General features: G+C 37.7%; 1 protein-coding gene across 5 annotated transcripts in view; it reads left to right on the top strand.

The window, feature by feature from the left end:
• LOC124607819 (calpain-A) overlaps window positions 1–27171 on the top strand; it is a 602483-nt gene that overhangs the window by 536623 nt on the left and 38689 nt on the right. For all 5 annotated transcript variants that reach the window (XM_047139938.1, XM_047139936.1, XM_047139939.1 and 2 more), the window contains 3 exons: window positions 6305–6522; window positions 6892–6934; window positions 8585–8720. In XM_047139938.1, coding sequence (XP_046995894.1) covers window positions 6305–6522; window positions 6892–6934; window positions 8585–8720 — 397 coding nt within the window. The remainder of the gene's footprint in view (window positions 1–6304; window positions 6523–6891; window positions 6935–8584; window positions 8721–27171) is intronic.

Genomic DNA, 27171 nt, shown 5'->3' with positions numbered 1-27171 from the left:
AGTATAGATTGCTATTCCCCATGTGGAGGAGACATTGAGTCACAGACACACACAAAAAAAAAAACTACTATACATTTGAGCTTCCAGACAAAAGGCCTTCTTCTAAAATAGAAAATATGCACACATTGACATCCATAGCTACAGTTGTGCTGTGACTGTGGGTGTGTGTATTTAGGTATCTGTGTGGTTGTGCTTTTGGGTAAGTGTGTGCATTTGCTAGAAAAAGTGAAGGAGCTGAAAAGCTAGTGTGAATAGTGTTTTCTGTTAAGTGTTTGTGTGTCACATGTCACTCAATTACAGACTAATGGTTGCCTTCCCTTTATTTTATGTATTGCATCTTATCATGTGGTGCCGGTTATGCAGCAAAACTGATGCGCCTCTTACCCTCTAACCCCATCTCCTCAATTTTTGCTGCCCTAGGCAGCTTTTTAGTAGATACAAATATACAACCACGAGGGTTGGAACTTTAATAGTGGCAACTATTTATTTACAGCTTGCACAAAATAGATAAGTGTTTCAAAGTTTTACTGACCTTCAAAGTAGTCACCAGCATTGTGTATAACCCATTGCCAGCAATGTGGAAGTCATAGAATACTCTTAGCAGTGCCAATTGTGTTGACAGTTTGAGCGGCGCAGTCTATTGCCCTACGAATGTGTAGCAGTTCTGAAGCAAACGCAGTGAAGTGTTTCCTTCAGTTTAGAAATCTAGTTTAACTTACGAGGGCTTAAGTCAGGGGAGTGCAGTAGGTGGTATAGCACTTAGCAACCCTGTCAGTCAAACAAATCAGTAACAGCTTGAACTGTACGTGCTTGAGCATGGTCCTACAAGATGATTATCAGATCCTGCAGAAAGTGTCATTATTTCTGTCTCTATGCTGCTCATTTTTTGAACACAACCTGCAACCAGCTTAGAGACAGAAGTGATGACACTTTCTGCAGAATCTGACCATCATTTTGCAGGACCATGCTCAAGCACATACAGTGTAAGCTGTTACTGATTTGTTTGACTGATGGGGCTGCTAAGTGCTATACCGCCTACTGCACTCCCCTGACTTAAGCCCTTGTGAGTTAAACTAGATTTCTAAACTGAAGGAAACATTTCATTGCCATGAAATGTTTCCTGCTGCAAATTTGTCGCGCAGTAGATCACACTGTTCGAACTGTCAACACAACTGGTACTGCTAAGAGTATCCTATGACTTCCACATTGCTGGCAACAGGTTATACACAATGCTGGTGACTACTTTGAAGGTCAGTAAAACTTTGAACCATGTATCTATTTTGTACAAGCTGTAATTAAATAGTTGCCACTATTAAAGTTGCAACCCTCTGACATTAATGCTCATATTCTGTGAAGCACTGCGAAGTGCATGGCACAGGGGTACTTCCAATTGTACCACACATTAGAGTTTCTTCATGTATGGAGCATGAGAACAACTGCTTAAATGGCTATGTGCTGTTATAATTATAAGAATCTCTTATCCACAGACATCTTGACTGCGTGTAATAGATACATTATAGTTAACCAGAGTTGTCATTAGAAATAAAACTTTTGAAAAAATGAAAATATTAAAAAGCCAAAGAATAAAAGTATACAAAGTAACTTGGCATGAAAGTAACATTTCAGGTCGTCAGGAAGCACTAATTGTGCCCATGTAAAATTACCTTGCCTGTTCATGCATCTTACTTTAAAACTGGAAAATTTATTTGCATTTTGTGCTTGAGCATGCTTGGCTTATATTTGTGAGAAGTGCAGTGTTAAAAGTTACTTACATTTAAAAAACTGTAACATAAGCTTATGGTTTAATTTTTATGTTCTAGTTTTCCATTTATCACTTGTTTCTATAATAGTCATGGAATACTACTACTCTTCATTTTACAAAGTGCACAGTTTTACATTTAAAGCAAGTTTCTTACTTTAAAAAATTTATAAAGTTGTGCCTATATATGTTTGCTGTCAGAGGTTACCATTACTATTGTTTGCCATGTAATCATTAACATACAACATGGACAACAAAAGTCCCAACACAATTTCATGGGACACATCTCAAGTTATTTCTACATTTGTTGATGACTCTCCTGAAAAGATAATCTGCTCCTCCCTATCAAGAAATCCTCAGTCCAGTCCCAAATTTTATTTGGTACCCCATATGACTGAAAGTTTTGGGTATGGCACAGAGTTACACACTTTTCAGATGTTGAGAAATACAGAGTGGTGCACAAAGAAATGGCCCCATTTGCTAGACTGTTCATTGTCACCCACCAGTTGTCATCCATTGTTTCAAAGAGCTGTTGCTTGCATTAGCTTATTTGTTGATTATTTTTTATTATTACATGTTTATCTATTTGTTATTGTATCTGCTCATGGTGCACAATAATTCATGCATAACTGGTGAACAGTTTGTACTTGAAGCAGGTTTTTCGTGCACCACCCTGCATATCATCTGCCGGATGAACTTCATCTTTGGCCTTCAAAATGTGTAGTTCTGTCCTATGTTTAGTCAAGCATTTTTCTAATCTTGAGCCACAGTTACTGTACCTGCTTTTGCACTACATGTTTAGATTTCTCCTTGAAAAATGAAATCACCACCTCTTTGGATGACTTTCTAAATATGTAAGCTTCCTATTTCTTTTAACTGCCCTTTGTCTTCAATAATCAGTGTTGTTACACATGTATTATTTTGAACATTCTCAGAAGGATCAGATCTGTTCACTGCCATTGGATCATATATATTTTTGTCATGGGTGACTTTCTGATTGATTCAAATAGGTTACAGAGAACTTAGTATTGTTTCTCAGGGTTTTTCATTGTGTCTAGTACCAATAAAACTGTAATTATCCAAATTGTATGATTAAGGTCTCCTCCATGATAGTATGATGTACACAAGTGTTAACAAGCTGAGGCTTTCTCTAATGTTTTTGAGTAATTCTAGTGTTGATAGAAACCCAGTTATAAATTTGTGCCTACCCTTGATGTTGAATCTTGTACAAACAATTCTGCAGGCAACTTTAGTTTCTGTCTCCATGGACCTGAGTTTCCTGTCTACTGCAAAGAATACACTACCTCAGTCATCCATTATCGTGTCCTTTTGACATGCTCTTAAATGTACCCAAATTTCTCTGCTGTCAATTTCAGGTTTTGACTAGCTTTCTGTACATATGTGGCCTCTATTCATTATTGAGATTGCTTATAGATCTTGGACTTTGTTGTGAATCCTTTGTCAGTTGTCAATAGGAAGTCTCCTTTGTGGGGAGATGGTGGAGTTGCATGTTTGTGGCTCTTACACTAATACTTGAAGCCTCTTACAGCTATGATTGCCTGGACTAACCTGAATAACTCTTGGGTGTACTCCACAGTCAGCTATTTGGCTAGCAGCCTCTGGTGTTCAGTTCAGCCCTGACCCTGTTAGGGATACCATGCAGTTCTCACTGTGTATGCCACTAGTTCAGGCAGTCACAGACTAGCTCATGACCGAACCTTTGAAGTCTCTGGTTAAGTCTTTCACCTTGGAACCAGGGGGCTACACTAAGTTCTGGGGGCAATGCTGCAGATAGTAAGCTTCTGAAATTCTGTTGGCAAAGCTGGTCTTCTCAACCATCTCTGCCAGTTGCAGGAATCATCGAAGTATGACATTGGAATGCAAATGATTGGCATATTTTGTTCCGGTCTATAGCTGGTTGCACCGTTTTCCATCAGTGGCTTCTGGAACAGTTCCAGGCTCCTTCAGCAGGTTTAAACATATTGAAAGACTCTCGCACCCACCTTGCCACTCCCCCCCCCCCCCCCCCCCTCCTCTCCCCTCACTCCCCAGGCATACATAGTGTGATCTTGCTGCGGTTTCCCAAAAGGGTACCATGATTTGCTGCAGGTTTTAACTGCTGAGAGTTAACGAGCCTACTTTTCTTCACTTGTTTCCCCTTGGCACAGGACGTAGGTGGTGAGGTGTATCACACTATCTCAGTTTCAGTGGCAAATGTGCCTCAAATTTGTTGCAAGCAAATGAGTGTATGACCCATTCCATAGACCAACAACTAGCACAGTGCTCAAAGTCAGTGAGTCAATCCACAAATTTCCAGCACCTTAGGACTAGCAACTTCATCATCTCAGGCCTGATAGTAGCATTCACAAAGTCCTATGATATTTCTGAATACATTTTCAACTTCTCACCCACCCAGTCTCCATCTCTGCATCTATATTCCATCACTGGAAAATCCAGGATGAAACAACAATAATAATATTATGAAAAGGGTAGATTGCTACTCACTACATGAGGAGACACTGAGTCGCAGACAAGCACAACAAATGGACTGATACACATTTTAGCTATCAGCCAGAAGTGTGTCTTTGAAAGTTCGAAAGTAGGAAAAAACACACACACACACACACACACACACACACACACACAACACACACACACACACACACACACACATACACATACGTATACATTTGCTAGTGCATTTGTTTATATGGATATGTTTGCTGATGTCTGTAAGAGTAATTTTCTGCCTCTCTTGCAAGTCTTTGAGGTTAGAGTTTGAGTTTCAAAAAGACACGAGAGAGGCACAAAATTACCTGTTCAAACATCACCAAATGTATTCATGTCCACAAATGCCCTTCAAAATGAGAATAAATTCTCGAAATGTAAGTTTTCATTACTTAGGTCATGAATGTCAGTCACAGGTTTTCCTGAACCATCTAATGTGGTGAATGAAATTAAGGTCTTTTGTCTAAAAGCTCAAATGTATGTTGTGCCTGCCTATGACCCTTAAGTTTCCTCTGTATAGGGAGTAGCACTCTACCCTTTTTGTTAAATTGCTATATATCACTCTTATTTTCTGCCTCATTCTTGCTCTTGCTGAAGAAGTTTTAAAGCCAGTTCAAAACAAATGGGTCAAGCTTCAGCTTTTAATTTTTTGTCATTACTGTAATAACTGATCATTTTGCATCTCTTCCAGTGAGTGCTAAGCAGATAAATCTCAAAATAAATGTAACCAATGAGATACAGATGTAATTATCTGAAAACCTTTCTCATAAATGAAGTGTCATATATTAAAAATTAAAAAAAAATTCAATTCAGATGATTTTCACAGACAAGCTAGCCATCACTTACCTTCAGGAGGCACAACTCTCAGTATACTGAATACAAGCAGAAGAAAATGAATAATACTCATCTGAGAACCACGTTTTCCTCCTTTACGGGAGAAAGTATAAAAAAGATGCTAATAGGGACCCAGTTTGTATGAATGAGAAGGGAGGAAAAGTTGAAGGGAAAGGCTAGGAATGTGAGAGTAATATTTTTTAAGTTTTTAGAAACAGACTATTAAGAGCTATTAAGTTGTGATGTTGCTATAGTTTTAAATTTGTAAACAACAACAACTCAAAAACTGGCAGAGTGGTCTGTGTACAGTGAGATTTTAAAGAAAGAGATTTTTGAAAAAATGGAAATTTCACATGAATATTTAGAATGACTTACTTTTACAAAGACACACTCATAAGCTTGGTTCTGATTGATGTGCCTGCTCCTTAGTCAACCACCTTCAAACTTCCATATTTTCTCCCCTCTAGAAGGAACCTATAATTCAAAAATGTAACAAAGTAGTTACTTATTAAGATTAGTTTTCGCTTGTTAGAGACCATACATTTTGTGAAGTTGTGGCTTGGCACTGCCATGTGCTTCATTGAAACAGTAGCAAAACTTTTTTTTAAATTACACTTAAATCAGTAAGTGACTGAAATTGTATTCTGACACCTTACCTGAATAGTGCTAAACACACAAATTCCTTGTAATCTAACAAATAATCAAGTAGATCTAAAAACAAAGATGATGTAACTTACCAAACGAAAGTGCTGGCACGTTGATAGACACACAAACAAACACAAACATACATACAAAATTCAAGCTTTCGCAACCAACGGTTGCTTCATCAGGAAAGAGGGAAAGACGAAAGGATGTGGGTTTTAAGGGAGAGGGTAAGGAGTCATTCCAATCCCGGGAGCGGAAAGACTTACCTTAGGGGGAAAAAAAGGACAGGTATACTCTCTCTCTCTCTCTCTCGCAGACATTTGTGAAGGCAAATGGTTGCAAAAGCTTGAATTTTGTGTGTGTGTTTGTGTGTCTATCAACATGCCAGCACTTTCGTTTGGTAAGTTAAATCATCTTTGTTTTTAGATATATTTTTCCCATGTGGAATGTTTCCCTCTATTATATTCAAATAATCAAGTAGTGTGTACAACCTGATTTGTTTTGTTGAGTATTAATAAAGTATATAAAATTGGTTAAAATGAAATGGTTCCCTTCCAGCTTCCAGACCCAGATAATCTACCAAAACCACTTGGAATGGACTTTTTCAAATTCAATGCATCAGTTGCAAGGTCACCCTCATTCATCAATCTCCGTGAAGTGAGTTGTAGATTTAAGCTTCCTCCTGGTGTTTACTGCATAGTGCCATCAACTTTTGAACCAAATGAAGAAGGAGAATTTATTCTTCGTGTATTCTCAGAGAACAAAAACAATATGGAGTAAGTATTTTCGAGTGTATATTAAATGGTACTGATTCTGTTCACATTGCAGTAGGAAATGTAATGTAATTAAGTAAATGAAAATGGACATTTTCGTATAAAAATTTTTGTGTAGAACTCTTTCTTTAAATTATTGTGGCTGTAGTTAGTATTACTTGTAGAGCAATAAAAGAAATTAATGCCTAATGAACCAAATATATATGAAATGTGTGTTTACTAATTTAATAATCATTGTTGCCATTGCAATATCATTTTTTTATTATGCCAAAGTTAAGTAGCAACACATTCATTTTGAAAATGTGTGGGGGTAGTATTGTTCAAAAGTAAATAATAAAAATTTATATCTTACATTTATTTTTTTTCTTCCAGGGAAAATGATGAAGAAGTTGGAATGGGTGAAATAGATGAAAAAGTAAGTCTCATGAAGAAATAAGGGCTTTAATTTTCCTAATTTATATTTTGTATTAATTTCTGTAGCTATTTGACAGTTGTAATTTAAATAATGAGATAGTATTTGTAATTAATGAGAGCAGAAGCTATTCCACAATAGTCACACTGATCCATATGTGACACCTAACTATTAACATTGTCACCTTCTGTGACACAGGTTTTGAGCCTTTCACCAAAGTGTTCCTATCTAGTAGATAGGAACACTTTGGTGAAAGGCCATAGTAAACACTTTGATTTCTTCTTCTACTAACAACTTCTACAGAAATGGAAGATTTTAAAAAAATTAAATGAATTTATTGCTCTGATAATGTAATAGTCGATTTGGTCAAGAAATTAATGTTACACATTTGATTATTCTGGTTGAATAACTGTCACTGGCATTAAAACATAGACATTGTTGTGATAACTGAAGAAAGATGAGATGTTAAAGTGGATGATTGAAGTATTAAAAAAATAAACTGAAACTGAAGGTTGAAATTCAGTTGACGAATGCAGTACTGGCTCTCCTGTAGTAAAAGCCATCTGTAGTTCAGTACTACCTGCAGATGGTATTTGTTGATTTTGAGGCATCTAGAACATGAGTGTTCCACATAAAATTGGTAAAGTGAAATGGCTCTCTTACAGGTTTTCCAGATCCAAATAATCCACAGAAGTAACTTGGTATTGGCTTTTTAAAATAAAATGCATCAGTAGCAATTCTGGTGTGTGTGTGTGTGTGTGTGTGTGTGTGTGTGTGTGTTTTTTTACATTCTTCCAGGACTTGAAATGTCATACTTGTGTTGTGTTCTCAAGGTGAATTAGATTGTTAAGAATGAAAAGAGTGACATTCTGAAAGTAATGACAGATTAGATGTGTAAAGGCATTGTAAGTCTGAAACAAGAAACTTAATTGTGATTCAGTATACATGCAGAAGAATTGTAATACAAAATTAACTTTAAAAAAATAATTTACAGACACTCTAAGGTGGAAAACAGTTTCATAATACTGATACAGTGTTGTAATTATTCTGCTTAACAAGATTTTGAAAAAGATTTTAATTCAGTTCCAACAAAATCTGTTAAAATTTGTTGAGAAATAAAGTACTGATGTGATCTTTGTTAATACACTGGATTGAGCTATCTGGTGTATTATTTAAGACTTTAGAATTAGGTGTATTGAAGCACTTTGGTTTGCACAATTTATATCAGGTTATTGACTGCACAAATGCTGATGGGGTATGCCATTGCAGATGGCTACCAGAAAGCAGTGATGGTAATGCAGTGTGACATTCTGATGGCAGCCCCTAACATTTTCACACTAACAACTTGCGTAAAATCTGTCAATCAGAAATTATAATATTAGGGACAGTTGTCTTATGAACATGCTTTTGATTTTTGCCTGTGTATATGTTTGTGTCATGACAATTTCTGATGTAGCATAATAGCTTGCATTCATATTAGTGGGAATTAAAGTTACCTTTGAAGAGGGACATTAAATTTTTTGATGTGTGCTATGTCAAGTCAGAAGTTTGTAAATATGGTGGCTAATAGCAGTTGCCTTAATATTTTTAGGAATGTTTGATTTTGGTAGATTATACATACTTATTTGGTACATGTGTTTTTATTGTTGTTAGGTAAAGAATGAGCCTGTACCAGAGGAGCACAAGTCTGAGGACAAAATTAAGGAATACTTTAAACAAATTGCTGGTGATGACATGGAAGTGGACTGGATGGAACTGAAAGAAGTACTTGACTATGCACTGCGCAATGGTACTATAAAAATAAGATTTAATTTTTGTATGTGACTATTTCAGATGGACAGTTTGACTTAAATAATGTTTGGGTTCACACTTAGGACAACATTTTCTTGTGCATGTTGAATTGTTGACTTTCATAACAACCTTTACATAATTTCATGGTAAAATTATGCTTAGTAGGCAGAAGTTTCATATGGGTGAAATGTGTTACATAAACAACTGAGAAGAAGAAAATTACATTGCTATAAATAGCAATGTTACAGAATAGTTTGCAGAGTAGTTTAATTTTTTATTTATTTTTATTTATTTTCTATCCAGTGATCGATTTATACATGATAAATTCTCTTGCAATTTGCTTTACAGCTAAGCAACATATTACAGCTTTCTGGGAAAGCTAGTTAGTCATGTTCAATAATTTATGCTTATGTTATTAATGAACTGTTTGATGCAGCTGTAGAAATGACAAATGATCACATTTTATGCTAAAATGTGTGTGTAGGGACACTAATGCCTACATAAAAAGTGCATACATGGAATAATGGTGTAATAAATTCCACTTTATTGTGAATAGATACAAGAAAACATGCATACACAGTAACAAACAAGCAGAACAGTCAGCAATAAAGAATACGAGAAACTGTCGACACACTGCACTTGTCACATATCGATTAGTCAATTACGTCATTCCCACACAGTCCTCCCCCTTATAAAGTGCGGAGCACTGGGGATGAGAGAGAATCTGAGTTTGATGTTGTGCCTAGCCCGCATGCTGGTGGCTGGGCATGGAGGACATGTAACTGCAATTGGTGACACATCTGGTTTGGTAGTGTGGCCATGAGGAGGAGACAGCAGTTGATGAGTGTGAGGTATTGGTTCTCCTGGTGTCATTGCGTAGTCACCAGAAGTCGGTGGTAGTTATTCCAGCATGATCTGATGATTGCTTGATGAAACTGGAGGACCAGAGCTGGTACAGTTGTGGTGCACTGTACTGTATGTGGCTATACCCTGTAGCTTTACAGGTTGCAGTTTGTCCACAGATACTGTTGTGTGTGGAGCTCAGTCGTATTTTGGAGGTACTCTAAGCTGTTATAATGTTTTGCAGGCTGCTTGGAGTTCGCCTTCCTTTGATGTGATAGCACTTAATTATTCATGCTGGGTGTGTTGTGTTTTGTTGAACAACCCTTTTCTCCAGGAGTAGTATGACTGTTAGCAGTGTGTGCTATTTGGTCATTTAGTAAACCCACAGTCAGAGGGACCTGCTTGAGGAAATAAGTGCTGAAAATAAGCGAAGCAGTGTGGGTTAACACAAAAGTCCAACTGCAGTTCTCAGTGAGACCAATGTCTAACTCCAAAGTCGTGTGACCATATATGCACATGACGGAATCTTTAACTGCAATTAGAGACACTGTACTGTGTTGTTTTGCCTCTGGGTGGAACGTGCCCAGCAGTTTGCGGACATCCATTGTCATGTCAGTTAAAGACTAGGCCTGAATGGTGGTTGGTGAAGGACAGCTTTTATGATGTAGTTTTGTGGTCATTTATTTGTTAGCAGCATGGGACAGTGAGACAATACGCAGTATGATCAGCAGTCGTACAATGCCTTTTTGACATACAGTGCAGGCTGCTCTTAAATTGTAGGCATCGTATGGATGTGCATGAGTGGTATTGGGACTAAGAGACTGTGGTGGTGAGTCCAGGTATAGTCTGAACAGTGATTCTCGCCAGGTTTTCATCTGGCGTGAACCAGGAGCCAGATACCAACCCCTTAATGTCCTTGAAAGGGACCTGTGTGGAGGTCGTGGTTTGATGGTGTGGGGTGGGATTATGATTGGTGCACGTACACCCCTGCATGTCTTTGACAGAGGAACTATAACAGGTCAGGTGTATTGGGACATCATTTTGCACCAGTATGTCCACCTTTTCAGGGGTGCAGTGTGTTCTACCTGCCTCCTGATGGATGATGACGCACAGACCCACCAAAACAGAAACATTGAAGCAGAAGATATCAAGCGGATGGAGTGGCCTGGCTGTTTTCCAGAACCAAACCTCATCAAGCACATCTGGGATGCTCTCAGTTGATGTATCGCTGCATGTATTCAAACCCCTAGGACACTTCAGGAGCTCCGACAGGCACTGGTGCAAGAATGGGAGGCTGTACCCCAGCAACTGCTCGACCACCTCATCCATAGTATGCCAACACGTTGTGTGACCTGTGTACGTGTATGTGGTGGTGATATCTCTAGCACGTGTTTTGGGACAGTTTTCTCAACTTATCACCAATATTGTGGACTTACAGATCTGTGTCGTGTGTTCCCTATGTGCCTATGCTATAAGAGCCAGTTTTCTGGCACTACATTCTGCAATTATACTTAATTTATGAGCAAGAGTGTATATAGATGATACTCGTGAATGAATATAGAAAGCTGTTGTTGGTAGTGAAATGAGAGGATTAACATTAGCTTACACTCCACTACATTGTATGAAGTGTAAGTTTTACTAGTAACAAGCATGCATAGTATATTATATAATTCATTTGTATTGCTTTTGTTCTAAAATCTGAAAGTTTGAAACTATTGAACTACATGAAACATATTAACAGTTGTGAATATGCACAACTGTCAGCTGTAGACTGGAAAAATGAAAATGAAAATTTGTGCCAGAGTGGGCCTCGAAACCAGATTTCCCACCTACTGTGAGCAGTTGCCTTACCATTAGGCTATCAGAGCAAGAGTCGTGCCCAGACCCAAACTTCCTGTAACCTCCCCCTTCCTAATTGTCCTCCCAGACCCAAACTTCCTGTAACCTCCCCCTTCCTAATTGTCCTCCCAGACCCAAACTTCCTGTAACCTCCCCCTTCCTAATTGTCCTACTGGATTGCAATATAACTGACCATGATCACATATGTCTAATGAAATTTTTACAGCGAGTAAGGTTATTGTTACCAAAGGAAAATAACACCACTAGGTTGGAGGAAAGTGTAAAACAGACTCTTCCGAAGTAATAATCTACTCTAAACTAAATACTGATGACAATTTTGAAATGGTTGGAATATACTGTGATCGCTCATGAACCACATGGGGGGGAAAGGGTACCATTTAATATTTACTACAAAAATTACTGATAGTATAAAGAAAACATTGATAAACTGAAAAGGGCATAATTAAATGGTCACCAGCCTGCTAGGGTAATGAATCTCCAGAATCTTAAAAAAGGCAATGGCAAAGAAATTTAAGCAAATAATCACTGGCATGGCAACAGAAGGTTGTCACACTTTTCCAAAGGCACAGAAATTTGTGAGAAAATAAATGAATCAGAAAACATTGAGTTTGCAGTTACTTATTCTGAAATACTAAATTTTGAAAGTAAAGTTACATGGAGTTGCTGGTTAAGCAAATGACTGGCTTAGTTTAAACTTTGTTATGTAAAAACTTTCAGTGACCTCAGTGTAATGCAATGCAAAATTTAAAAAAAATAGACAAACAATTTACTTCTGATTATTGGAAGATTGAATTGAATTTACTTTATGCAAATGAGCAACTTCCGTTATTTTTAAAATAACAACAATAAAATAAATACCAGCCAGCAGAAGTCACTCGCTAAGCTAAATACAGAATAAATGAAATTGCGTACTCTTGATTTGTGCTGTATCTTTACTTATTAGTTTTGCCAGTGAAATTTTATGTTACTTCAAGTGAATGAAGTTAATACTCAAAACTGCAAATCAGTCAAGCTTCTGTTATGAAACACAAGCATTAACACTTACTGCAGCATAAAATTTTGACTGAAACTGGTCATTAGGAAACAAACAAAACTTGCAGTAAATAGTTTATCAATTTTCAAATTCTTACAACACTCGGTGATTGCATGGAAAAGAAAGGGACCCTGCCTGGTAATAACGTCTGAGGACAATGATAACACAGGTATCTATTAAAGTTGGTTACACTTTCTAAAAGAACTGCAACTGGGTAAAGCCTCTACAGTACTATATCTGTCAGTTACCAGACTTAAGATACTGTAGCTGTGTGGACAACGAAGAATGTAGCCGATGACAAAGCTGAGCTACCCCGCTGTTGCTGCTACTGTTTGAGAACCTCAAGATGTCTCCAGAGCCATGGATAATTATGGGACAGGCAACAGGTAGAACTTAAGCTTCCTCTGCTTGTCCACTCCTACCGTGCTTTCAATACTCATGGATTAACAAATGTGGCATGTCTACACTGATGCGAGCATAGCTGTACACCATGTCTACGGAAGCATGTAACACACTTCCGCACTCTTCCATCACTCAAGCTGCTCTGCTTTTTCCTCTGCTCACAACGTGACACTCTCTCCATACGCAAAGATGAACAAAGGCCCAGTTACTGCCATTTCGTCATTGCTATCAATACATTTAAAGAAAGTTCCCTTGGCTGTTACCAAGCAATTTACAATATTTTCATTATAATTCTAATCAATTATATACAGTTAGAAATAAATACATTATTACATCAGTTACATATTAAACATAATTTCTGTAATAAGGCTTACAGAATCAGAAGTACAGTAAAAGTTATCAACGAGTATTAAACGGCGAAAATTTTGGATGGTGCAGAAGGTATTTTATCTGCATTTTCGGTGTTACGAACCATGTGCATACAACCTGTACTCGCACATCAGTTACGTATATTCCTGTACAGGGAAGACATTTTATTTGAAAGTAGCTTGCCTAGTGTTGGCAGATAAATATATGTTAAGGTGGCAGCTTCTGAGCCCAGACCGGCACAAATTTTCTTTGCCATTATTCCGTTATACAGCTGATGGTTGATGGTTGTCCATATTCACAATTGCTAATACATTTCATCTATTTCATAATGGCTGTAATTGCTACAGTGCCTGTTGCTTCAGACATGCCTGTATGTCCAAAGGGACATTAAATTGTAATTTTGAGTAACACAGGCACTGCAATATCATAATATTGTATTGTAGAACTTCACTGAGAGATTGTTTAAATTAAAAAGCAAAGTGACATATATCTACACTCAGATGGCAACAGATTATAGAAAAGTGTCATCACAGTCTAGCAAGATTTAGATCAGTGAGAAGTAGAAATATTATAAGTTCCTCTTTAAGGAAAGGAACAATGATATGACTACAGTAGAAATGTACTCCAAAATCCTGATACTTATGTCAAAATGTGTGTAGCCATTCTAGATATCCATACAAAAAAATGATTTTTTATTCTGATATTCATAATATAATTTGTAATACTTTGATCAAATTGTAATCTCTCAAAAGATAAGCAGAAACCTTCAGGTGCTTAACCAGATTAGAAACAAAAACCAACCCAAATGTAATCGTATCACAGCTCAAAAATCTAAGAGAATTTGAGACTCAAGGATAAAATTAACTCCACTGTTGTTTAATGAGGGTGAATTAGAGTAGCCAGTGGTTTCAAATAGATAACATAATTTTGTATTTACTAGAGTATATGGTCAGAATAGTGACACAGCTGTTTAGCATAGAAAGAAGATAGGAACACTGATAAATTAGATAGGAACCTGTGGAGTGTACAAAGTGGTGTTTGCATCATGTACAGCAGGAAAATACTACTCGAATACCATCTGGTACTGTGTCAGATAAAAGTACAATTCCCTCATCTGAGAATGCAATCTCTCTATATGGATGGAGGGCAGTTAGTTTGATTTTCCTTTTCACATGGAAACAGATTTGTTTTTTCTTAAATAATTTATTCATAGTGTTTGGTATTAACATATATAATGCATTTTGGATTTGAGCTGTTTGTGGAACAAAGTATTGTGTGGAAAAAAGTATACTTTACCTGTTTCCTGATAAAAAACAAAACAAACTGAATGACTAAAGCAGTAAGAAGCGGTAATACTATCCAAGTTTAGCATCATGGAAGAAATGGGTTCCAAAGAGCTCAATAGAGACCCAACATACACTCTTTTTTGTGGCTAAAAAAACTTGCTTCTTCTATGTGTACATGTGTGATGCTTCTGTGTATATGTTTTCAGACTAACTCTTAAGAAATCTTTGTATTCACAGTTACCAAATAAGTTTTCTATTAATGTTTATGAATATTTGTTGTTCTTGTTTGTGTATGTGTTTTTATAGTGAATGTACAGCTGTAAGCAAAGAGCACTTGGAAGACAGTGCTACTTGTTGCATATTTTTCAGACAGTGCAAGGTTGAATAAAATATTACAATGGGTCTCTCTCTCTCTCTCTCTCTCTCTCTCTCTCTATCTCTCTCTATCTCTCTCTCTCTCTCTCTCACACACACACACACACACACACACACACACACACACACACACATCAGCAGCATGCAAGTCCCACAGATTTGCGACATGACTGCCGAGTAGTTCAAAAAATTTCTTCTGAAATGTTAATGCAGGCCATACCGTTAATGACACACACTCTAAATATGACCAGTTTGATGGTGCAATTGCATATTGAAACTGCCCTTACATAAAAAATTAAAATAATAATAAAAAAAACACAAATCACACATTTGTATAGAAATGTGGTATCTCGTTTCTTCTAAATGTTGTTTCATATTATTGGGTATTCGGTCCCTATTTGCTTGACTACTACTATGCTTTGAAACTTAAAAGTGGCTTTGTAACAAGAATAGACCTGAGATTGAGTGTTCAAAAATCCAAAACTGATCTAATTCAAGAGTTCACAATTCCTGAATGCTAAATAAAGAACTGTTTTTAGCATACTGGCGATGGTTCACCTTAAACAAAAAAAATCTTTTGAACTCTGTCATAATCAATCTGTATGTCTTTGACACACTTATGTACTTCATACAATCTTACAAATCCAATAGCTTGTAGAATTCTCAGATTGTTTCCTTCTCTACAGATTTGCAAACTGTAGCACACACAGAGAGAATGAATTCCTACAGTACGTTCAGCACACAGTAAGACATCATTTTTACTCAGTGCAGGCTTTCACAGCTGGTATTTGTCATTTGTCAATTTTATCTTGTAGGCATTAGGCTGTGGTGCAAGATGTATTTCTGTGCCTAATATTTTTCTCCTAATGTTGGAGAAATCATCAGAGGCTATAAAGACTTAGATAGCAGTTTCAAACTTCTTAGCAAGCCAAACAGTTTACACTTATTCACACAACTGTCAAGTCGCCATGTCATCAGACAGCTGCCTGAGATAGAGGGCTCACATTGATGTATGTTACAAAGTTTGTAGTGGAGAAGTAGTGGTGTTGTTTGCTTTATTTAACATTAAAGACCATAACTTGTCTAGTTTGTCCCCCTCCTTTTCTGTCAACGTTGTTTTTGTGCTATTGAATGTCTATGGCTTCTTTGTACACCATAGCATAGTTGTGGTAGGATCTTGATCTTAATGCATATCAGACACACAAATTTGGGGGGCCCTGGTTCCAGTGCATGGCATACTACTGCCATTTCATCAATATTTCCCAAACAGTTGCTCATGTGTTCCTTAAGCAGTGTGTTAATGCTTCTTTTTCTAGTTCCCGTGTACACTTGACCGCATGTGCAAGGGATTTCGTACACTCCTGCTGTGGTAAATGGTGGGTGTAGGTCTTTCACAAGGTTCATGTATTCACCCCCCTTTCATTTTTGTTTGAACACTGTGTCAATACCATCTTGTGTTAGACTCTTCTGATGCACTCTCTGACTGTTTTTATGAATGAGAGGAAAACTTTTCCTTAAGTTGGTTCTTTTTCAGTAGAAACTCCAGATCTCTTAGGATACAGTGGCCATTTCTCTTTGTCATAGTAACTGTTTCTTCTGAAAGTAGTTCTTAAAAGATAGAGCTCACTCTAAAATTAATGTGATTCAGGTTAATTTAGCCCAATCCACCAATGTTTTGATCGCTCCTCTTCCCTCCATCAGGCTTTCTGAGTACTTGTACATTCAAAATTGAAATTTTCGCCAACAAACTTCACATTAAAATTAGTATCCTTCATAATTTAGAAATTCTAAGAGTTGCTTTGCTGTGTAATGAAAGTATGTATCAAACAATGGAAAATCCAGGATGTAATGTAGCAATATTATGAAAAGGAAAGTTGCCACTTACTATATAGTGGATATGCTGAGTTGCAGATAGGCACAATAAAAAGACTGTCACAATATAAGCTCTCGGCCAACAAGGCCTCTATTGAAAATAAAATAGACCGCGTGCGCGCGCACACACATGTGACCGCAGCCTCTGGCAGCTGAAGCCACGCTGTGTGCATGTGTCGTCTATTTTCAACAAAGACCTTATTGTGATGGTCTTTTTGTTGTGCCTATCTGTGACTCAGGTGTGTCTGCTATAAGGAAAGTACATATCGTAAAGATATCAAAACCATAAAACAAAATTCACCAAGGACACATCATTTTCACTTCCCATTAATGAATACTGTCACTAAGCCTCTTATTAATAACCATGTGCAGAATGAGCAGGTACCTGTAACTTGGAGATTGCCTTTGTGATATACTTTGGGGCACTTCAGTTAAAGAGCTGTTCTAAAAACATGAAAAAATCCACTTACTAAAGAAACACATTTAGGCCTATATGGTAATTTGTCACAGATTGCATGCCTGTGGTATGTTGTACTGTGTTGTTTATTAGCAAGAAGAGCATTCCTGTGACACCCCTCCAAATTAGGACTGGTCCATGGAGTGCATGAAAATATTTGTTTTCAAGCATTGCTGAGTGACCTTTATGTGCAATGTAGAACAACTGAAGATGTGTTTGAGGAGAACTGCCATGAATTATGCTGCTTTATTCCTAATTTAAAGGTAGGAATGATACATAGAATAAGAGAAAGGCAACCACTCATGAACTGATGCGTGGGATATAGAAACACATAGCCGGAAACACTATCCCACTAGGTAAACACACACACGAGAGAGAGAGAGAGAGAGAGAGAGAGAGAGAGAGAGAGAGAGAGAGAGAATGGGCCCACATGTGATGGGGGATTGGGGGGGGGGGGGGGTTTAACAGTGGTAGGAGAAGGTGAGAAGGCAGTACACAATCTGGATAGAGGAGTAGTGGTGAGGACAGAAGGGAGAATGGAAAAGGTGAGACAGTACAAAAAAAATTAGTGGAGGTTCAGGCCAGGAGATTGCAAGGATGTAGGATGTACCAGAGAGCATTATCACAGGTGTAATCCAGAGAAACTTGGGCTGAAAGGGAGTATCCAAATGGCAAACATACGGAAGCAGCTGTTAGTCATTTATGTGCAGCAACTGGATGCTAAGTTTTGATTTGCCACAGTTTGGCAGTGGCCATTCATGCAAGAAGAAAATTGGTTACTCCTCATGCCCTCATAGAATGCTGTGCATTAGTTGCAGCATAGCTGATACATTATCTGCCTGTTTTCACATGTGGCCCTGCCATTTTTTTGAGTACGGAATGCCTGCGTGACTAGACTGAAGTAGGTGGTGGTGGTGGGTGGTGTAAGGGGCAGGTCTTGTGCCTGTGCTGACCACAAGGGACTAACCCAGGGGGGAAGGATCAGTAGTAGGATTGGAATATGGAGAACAATGATATCATATAAGTTGTCTGAGTGATGGAACACTGCTTTGAGTGATGGAGGTAGGATTTTGGGTAGGATACCCTCATCTCAGGGTATGGCAAGAGGCAGTCAAAGCCCTGGTGACGGATATGGTTTGAGTTTTTCAAGCCTGTAGTGATACTGGGCAATAAGATGAGAGCTGGTCAGTGGCTGGTTAACAAGTTTATTGGTGTTGGAGGAGGAAATGACAGGTAGATCTGGTTAGATGAGCTAGGTGGGATACTGCCAATCAGTGAAGGCTTTGGTAAAGTTTCTGGTGTATTTGAATAACTCCTGCTGCATCCTTGGGTGGTGAGGTTGTGAGGGCGAGACTTTCTAACATGGTACAGTTAACAGTTGTCTAAGAGGAGATAGTTCTGTAGGTGGGTACATTTGATATGAACAGACATAAAAGATTTCCATGATTAAAGGTGCAGTTTCAAAACGCTCTATAAAAAGAATTACAGATCAGAATATCAAATTTGGCCAGCTTATTATTGATGCAGGGTGGAAAAAGAAAATTAATGAACATTTTACCAATAGATAGCACTGTATCTTAACTGCCAGTTGGAAGTTGATGGTTGGTTTACTGACACCTAAGTTTTCAGATTATCTGCATATCCAGTTATGCTGGCTACTGATGTGATATATATAGGGATTGTATCAACCTCTTCCACATAAACTACAACCTGGACATGGCACGTTGCAGTGCCAAAACTGGTTGCAACAAAATAAATAAAGTCATAAGGATGGCTGTAGGTATTGTATTCTCTCACAATTTGTGGAATGAAGTGGCACTGGTTGATGTGTGTGTGCAGATTTTTCGTTGCCCATATTCTGCAATTCTGCATACGTGACATGTTCTTGGAGATGGAAAAGGGCTTCACCTGCCCACAGAATGTTCCATGGCCATTCATTGTCCACTTCCATGTGAGTGAGAAATTCCAGAGCGAATGTGTCTCTTGCTGGCAGGTTAGCAGGAAGCAACTCCTGAACATGGGTGTGGAGAGAAGGGATTTAAGGTGTTCAGTGGATAGGAAGAATTCCTTCAGAGGGCCCATAAATGATTTTGCATAGGATTGTGCCCTGTGATTACCTGTGGCACCACTACCAATTTATTCATGGATTTGTCCTTCAAAAGTGAATGAGGATGTGGCTGGCTAGGAGGGTTAGGAAAGAGTTGGTGGATTTGGCATCAGAATGATGTAGGGGAAAGATAGTTTTCCATGGACACAAGGACACTGGCATGGGAGATGTTGGTGTACAAGGATATGGCATCTACAGTGACCAGCAAGAAGTCTTGGTGGTAACGGCACAGGAACTGTGGTGAAGTTTTGAAGGAACTGAACTGTGGAGTATAAGTAGTATTGACAGTAATTTTGATGAGCACTTTAAATCATTATATGATAAGTAAGTTGCTTCTTCTTAAAATATACTGCTACTACTAATACTACTATTACTACACATAAAGAGCAGGCACAAACAATATCTACCGTATCTTCCTTCGCCGTCGGCGTTGTCATGGTTACCGTGAGACACCGTTATACCAAGAGGAAAGGCGCGTCAATCTTAGAGCATGAGATATGACGACCTTAAGCCACTGACAACACACAACGGTCATGGTAGCACCTGATTCCAGAATAGCTGCAGTAGTTAAGATCTATGAACTATCCCCTGTTGACCAGGTCCCCAAAACTTAAATCGTAACGAGATCCCTTCAAAGCAAATTGTCATAACGATCGCCTATAAAGGCTTCGTACAACGAGAATAAATGTTACGGTTTATGGAATAATAACAGATACGACCAAACTGTCTTGTCTCTTCTGCTTTATTTAACATAACTTCGTTCACAGTTTCATTTCGCATTCACCACTCATTCACCGAAACCCTTTGATGAACAGTTTTGGTTGCTTAACACCAACAGTCAATGATAATGATACAGCTTTTCTCCTTTTTATAAATTGAAGCCCGCTCTCCGTGATATAATAAAAAAAAAACGGTCTCAATACCGCGTCCCTCGTGAGATGCGAATAGACTTATCCCGGAATTGACCGCCCTGTAGGTGTACTCAATTTAATGACCACACTTCACTGTCCGCTATTTCGCGTAACTGAATGTCCATTTGTTAGTCTGATTATACACTGTAGCTATTTAAAATTCGCCCCTATATTTTTCACAATGCACAATTAGCACTTCGTTACTTGTTTCCTTTTTTTTTTTCTTCTAAGAGTAAACGGAAAAAAAAACGCCGTGGCATCGGCTTAGTCGATATAAAGCAAAACACCTTAATATGCCCAATTTTACTTCTTCTTATAGGATCGGCTACCTTACTCATTAATTTATTACATATTATTTCCAATAACGCTAAACAGGTATCGCCGTTATATTTTAATTGTATTCAAAAGCATGTTACTACTATTATGACCAACCAAATCATAACAAATCACGCGGCGTGCATTTTTAACGATAACTTTACGCTATTCAAGTTACGTTACAGCTGTCTTGACTCGTAATGTTACACGGCCCCCCAGACTGATGTTACACGGCCCCCCAGACTGTGATGTCTTGGAGAGGGTTCCAGACAGAACAGGCTTTTTTTACTGTAACAGGAGAGGGTATTTGTTTCGGCGAATACACTCACTCTCAGATTCACTCAACAAGTCAGTACATACATTCTACAATATTTAAGTTGAGTTAATGGGCCTAGACAAAATGCCCTTAACTAAATTCCACATTTGTTTATAGGTTGTCTTAGAAGCACTTCGCACTAATCACTTCATATTCACACCACATTTTTTTTTTCTTGGATGAAGCCCTCAGTTCTTCAACCGACTGTGCAAGGCAGAGATCACAGCCGGGTTCGACGATTGGCATCCTAGGCCAAAACCCTTATCAGGCCACTTGTTTAACCAGAGAGGATTTGGTCCTTTTCTTTTCCTCTTAATTCCACTTTTAAATCATCCATCCTCGCTGTTCGGTGAGAGGATAAATCGTACTTCAGCGTCGTCATTGTTGCTGATACCAAGGAGGTATCTCATGGAAATCGTCGGTACATTCTTTAATTTTCTTTGTAAGTTAGTATAAGTACGTATTTATCCATTGGTGCTTTTATTTAGTCCACTGAGTGTAGTCTTGGTATCATTCAGTGTTTCTTGAATCGATATTTTGCTCATTATTGATAATACTTCTTCAGGTCTATGTGAGGGAACAAGCCTTTAATTACATCAGTATCACAATCTGCCAGGAGGTAGCTCCCTTCATGAGGTATTTTCATTATTTTGTATGGACCTGTATATAAATATTGCCATTTCTTATTCAGTCTTTTCCTGGTTGATGCTTTTGGGTGATTTCTCAATAAAATTTCTTCCCCTACATCATATGTGACTACTTTCTTCACATTTTTATCAAAACGGGTTTTTCTCAATTGTGCTTGATGCTTCAGGTTTTTGTAGACCTTCTTCACCATATCTTCTTTCTTGGTAATCTTTTGTTCTATTGCAGGTAATTTCTTCATCCATTCTGGCACAATACTTTCACCAAATACTATTTGGTTAGGTGAATAACCTGTTGATAAGTGTGGTAAGTCATTATACACTTTCTCAAATTCATAAATCCAATCGATCCATTTATAATGTTGTTTGGGTATGTACGTCCGTAAAAATCGGTTCAACTCTCGGAAGATTCTTTCAACCGGATTTCCACAAGGGTAAAATCTTGATGTAAATGTGCTGGATTCCTTGTTCTTTCATAGTGTCTCTCCATACTTTGCTTGTATAATAAGCAGCGTTGTCTGTCAAGATCATTATAGGTTTGCCAAGCTCAGTTATATAGTTGTTGATAAATTTGTGTAACATGGGTCGAACGTGGAGATTTTTCAAAGGATATAATTTCACATATTTTGAAAAGAGATCATAAAAAGCCAATACATATTTGAACCGTCCACGTGTCATGGGACATGGCCCACAGACATCACATGACACCAACATTAAAGGTTGTTGTGGGATGATAGGATGTAATTCTATCTTCCGATAATAGTTTATGGGTTTCGCCTTCTGACATATTTTGCTCTTCTTAATAATATTTGTAGCTATACGTCCCAAATTTGGATGATAGCAGTATTGTGCTATTTTGGCTGTACATTTAGCGGAACCAAAATGACCCCAATTCAAGTGAGTGTACCATACTAGTGATTCTAAATATTTATTTGGAACACACACTTTCCAAACATCTTCTTCATCCTTCCTCCGATACAATATTCCGGATTTTAATAGATACTGTTCTTGAGAGTGACTTAGCGTTTTGCTTTCAACAGCATGCCTAATGGCTTTCCACAACTTATCATCTTCTTGCAGTTGTGGAAGACTTCGAGATAGCTGTGAAATCTGCCTCTCACAATATTGCCTTGATAAATTCATGACTTTAAAAGTCAATAGTCCGTTCTTCACACACGTCGTCATTCTTTCTTTTCGGTAGTCTTGAAAGAGCATCGGCTATGATGTTGTCTTTCCCTCTGATGTATTTGAGCGTAATATCATATTCTTGCAGTAGCAAGGCCCACCGGGTTAAACGTGAATGGAACATCCTTCCTGTTAAAATGAAAGATAAAGCTTTGTGGTCGCAGAATACAACGATCTTCTTTCCATATGCAAAATAGCGAAACTTTCTAAGTGACCAGACCACGGCCAGTACTTCCAATTCAGTAGTACAATATGCACGTTCACAGCTAGAGAGTGTTCTGCTGGCAAACCCAATTATCTTGATGGTACTGATATCTTCTGGATTGTCCATCTGGAAAAGAGTGGCTCCCAATCCTGTTTCAGAAGCATCCGCAGCAATATAAAAATCTTGATCAAGTCTCGGATGATGTAACAGTGGAGCATTAGTCGAAGCATTGCGGATGTTATCAAAAGCTTGCGTGGATTCGGAATTCCACTCCCACATGACATTTTTTCTTAACAGCCGTAACAAACAGTCTTGGCTTCCTAACTGATTGGGTAAAAATCGTCGAAAAAATGAAACTAAGCCGATAAATGACTTTAATTCCGTTCTATTCTTTGGATAAGCACATCTGTTAATCGCATCCATCTTTTTAGGATTTGGTTTTATCCCTTCAGGAGTGATTATATGTCCAAGAAATTTCAATTGGTTTTGAAGTAACTCCGTATTCCAAAAATTTCGCAAAAACTCTTCTTAATAAGTCCAAATGTTCCTCCCAAGTTTCAGAAGCAATTAGCAAATCATCCACATATAAAGTAACTTCATTCAAAAGGTCTCTGCCCAGTACGGTATCTAATGCCGATATGAAAACACCACCGCTTATTTTCAACCCAAATGGCATGACAGTAAACTGGTAACTTCGGCCCAGAAAAACGAATGTAGTATATTTTCTAGATTCTTTCGATATTCTAGTTTGCCAATATGAACTATGCATATCCAAAGAAGTTAAGAAGTGGGCACCATAAAACTTTTGTACTAACTCTTCTAGGTTCTCCGGTCGTGTTTGTACAGGTATAATGATCTTATTGATCTCTCTGGCATCCAACACCAATCTGATGTCACCATTGGGTTTAATTACCGCCACAAGAGGGTTACAATATTCGGAATCTGAGGGCTCAATAATACCCCATTCTAACATTTTATTGATTTCCTTTCTGACTACTTCTTTCTTTGTCCATGGGATAGAATAGGAAGTACGACAAAAGGGTTTATGTGCATACGTCTTTATATGGTATTCAAAATCTTTTATTATACCCGTACGTTTGCTAAAAATTGACTGATATGCTTCCAACAAGTAGTGCAGTTCATCCCTTTGGATAACAGATAAATATTCTGATTCTAACACCTTTTCCTGCAATGACATATTATCCATCATTTCTTCAGAACATTCAATAAGGCATATATCATACACATTTTCATCATCAATACTGACATATTTTACCATTAGATTCATACACAATTGATTTGGAATTACTCGGCCCTTTCTCAGGGTGGTTGTCAAAACATTACCATTGGAATTAAATATACATTCACCTTTCTCTAAATTAATGATTGCACCGGTCTCACATAAAAAATCCAAACCCCAGATACATGGTACTGTCATTTTAGGAACAACCAGGAATGTACTTTCTATTTGAGCCCCCTGTATTGTAACGTCAACACGTACCTGTTTCACAACTTTTTGCATTTTTGCGCTGAACGCGCCAGACACGGTACATCCTGTGATAGGAAATGTGGGCACTTTTACCCCTCGGCTTATCTGTTTTAAACAGTCCAACGTCATGACACTAATAGTTGCTCCAGTATCAATTAATATTTCAACATCAACATTATTTATACTTGTTGCCTGTAAAATTTGTCCACATTTATTAGAAACTTCAGGTTTTACTTCAATTAATTCATTCCTTATATCCTGATCATTATTGTACCTTAATACTCTCAGTTCAAATTGATGCCCGCCTTCCTTCTCCTTTCCAGTCATCCTAGGAAGGCATTTGGTGACTGGTATTAGTTTAATCTATCTCGTTGAGTCATCAGTGGGGGTTCATGAACTTCCACAATCCGTACAGTATGATCCGAGTTATGGTATTCACCCCGTCGCACATTGGAGGCTCCTTCGCCCATTGGCATAACTCCTTGTGCTGGATGAGGATTCGAGGCATTGTTCCATCCTGCCGATGAACATTATGCTTTGAATTATCTTCCCAAGGTCGAATACAATTGGGTTCATCACTTGGGTATCTGTTACTCTTATTAATATCACTACTATGCACATTCACGTCACCATATCGAGGTTTACCTCTAGCACAGTAAGTATCTCTTCTATATTTATTATAATCATTGTTTTTATTGCAACCATAGGTTGAAGATTGTCCACGCTCCTGTGATGCGGGTTTGACCTGGTTTTCGGTATTATTATTATCATATGTTAAATTATTATTATAATTATTCGTATTACTATGAGTGTGAGTCGACATTTGATTGCTACTCATTTGTCTTGCGTCTTCAATAATCATATCTATTGAGTCAATCACTGACAAGAATTGTTCTACATCATGGTCAGGAACATTTATTAACTTTTCACGTATATTTATGGGCAACCTTCCCTTCAAAATTCTGATCACTTCCTTGTGAGAAATTGAATCACTCCAATAACGTGTCTTATTTATGTACTTTTCAAAATATTGCCTTAAAGTACTCCTTTTACTGTTAAAATACTCAGGTTGGTAAACCTCTTTTCTTAATTTCTCTTGTTTACTCGACGACCAGTATTTAGCCAAAAAAAGTTGTTCAAACTCAGCGCAAGTATGGCAACTTTCACTTACTTCAGCGGCCCATAATGCGGCTTCTCCGGTAATTTTGGATACTATAAATTGAAGTCGGTCGTGTTCTGACCAGCTACGCGGAAATATTCTTTTGAAATTATTGATAAAGATTTTCGGATGCAGTTTGTTCTTTTCAGTGGAGAATGTTGGGAATTGTCTACTTTTAAAAACCTTTAAAGAAGACAAATATCCTCGCTGTCCAAAAGAATCATCACCTTTACCAACCGAATCATCAACTTCCCAATGCAAATTTTCACCACAATTGTACTTCGTATTATCACATGTTCGGTTGTTTTTCGACCTATTCTCCGAACGTTAATCCTCTGTCAACAAATTTTGTGATGACTTTCGTTCTAACTCCGCCAATTTATGATTGGCTTCCTTTTGCCATTTAGGTAACTCATCAACTATTTTCTCTTTTATTTTCTGAATTTCGCTAGTGAAGAGCTTAATTAATTCATCATTTCTACTTAGGTGCTCATTGATATTTTCATTTGGCTGGGATCCAATAGTAGCCTTAACCTTGTCTACAATTTCATTTCCTTTTATTTCTATCCATTCAGTTAGATCTTTGTCAAGTCTTTTAGTTTGATCTACTAAATACTTGTCAATCCCCTTACGAGCATCAGACTCAAACTCGACTATTTGTTTCGAAAGCTCTTCTATCTGTGCGCTAGCATTGAAACAGCTGCTTTCACACTTAACCATTCTATTGGACAGGACATCGTCAATTCTTCGAAACTACCTCATATTTCTTTTCTATGTCATGAAGTTTTCCCATTAAATTATTATATTGCCTTTCTAAGGTGTTAGAAAACTCTACATCTAGTTCTCCAAATTTCGCATTTAATTGAGTCTCCCAGTCCGCCTTTAATTCTTTCTTAGTATTTTCCAGTTTATAATCAAAGGTGTTCAGTTTGCTTTCCAAAGAATCCATTTTAACTTCTAATGAACCAAATTTGGCCTCAAATTTTTCATTTAACTTTTGATTGTCCTCTTTTAATTGCTTATTATCTTTTTCTAGTGAACCAAGTCTTCCATTCATTACACCCATTTGAGTATTTATTGATACCAGCATATCAAACATTTTTTGATTAATATTTCCATTTTGAGGATCAACTTGCTGATCTGCTTCCAAAACCTCAAGATCTTTATGTTCTCCCACGCTGCTTACCTTACTTATCATTGTATTTGAATCTCCTAACGGCTCTAAATCAATAACTGTATTATTATCTGTACATGTCTCCTGTCCCACATTGAGCTCATGGGATGCATCATCCCTTTCCTCTTCACTTTCCTCTCTCTCTCTCTCTCTACTCATTACTCGACTCAACTGCACATTATCATGTATTCTTTTCGTTCGTTTTGACATGATTATTCACTACCAAGACATACACTTATTTTCACTATGTATTTATATATATTTATCTACCGAAATCACAAGTCTCAACTTCCCTTTTTTTTATAATTATACAGTTATTTTAATCATACCTGGTAGTATCGCTCACTTTTAGTGATTATTGAAGAATACCTCTTTCATTGGACAGACTCACTGGCTGCTACAATATTTTCCAACTCTAGGGTTCGTGAATCCGGATGACACTCGATT

The sequence above is a fragment of the Schistocerca americana genome, chromosome 1 (assembly GCF_021461395.2).
Source record: "Schistocerca americana isolate TAMUIC-IGC-003095 chromosome 1, iqSchAmer2.1, whole genome shotgun sequence".
Lineage (NCBI taxonomy): Eukaryota > Metazoa > Arthropoda > Insecta > Orthoptera > Acrididae > Schistocerca > Schistocerca americana.
This window is presented reverse-complemented; position numbering and strand designations above follow the sequence as displayed.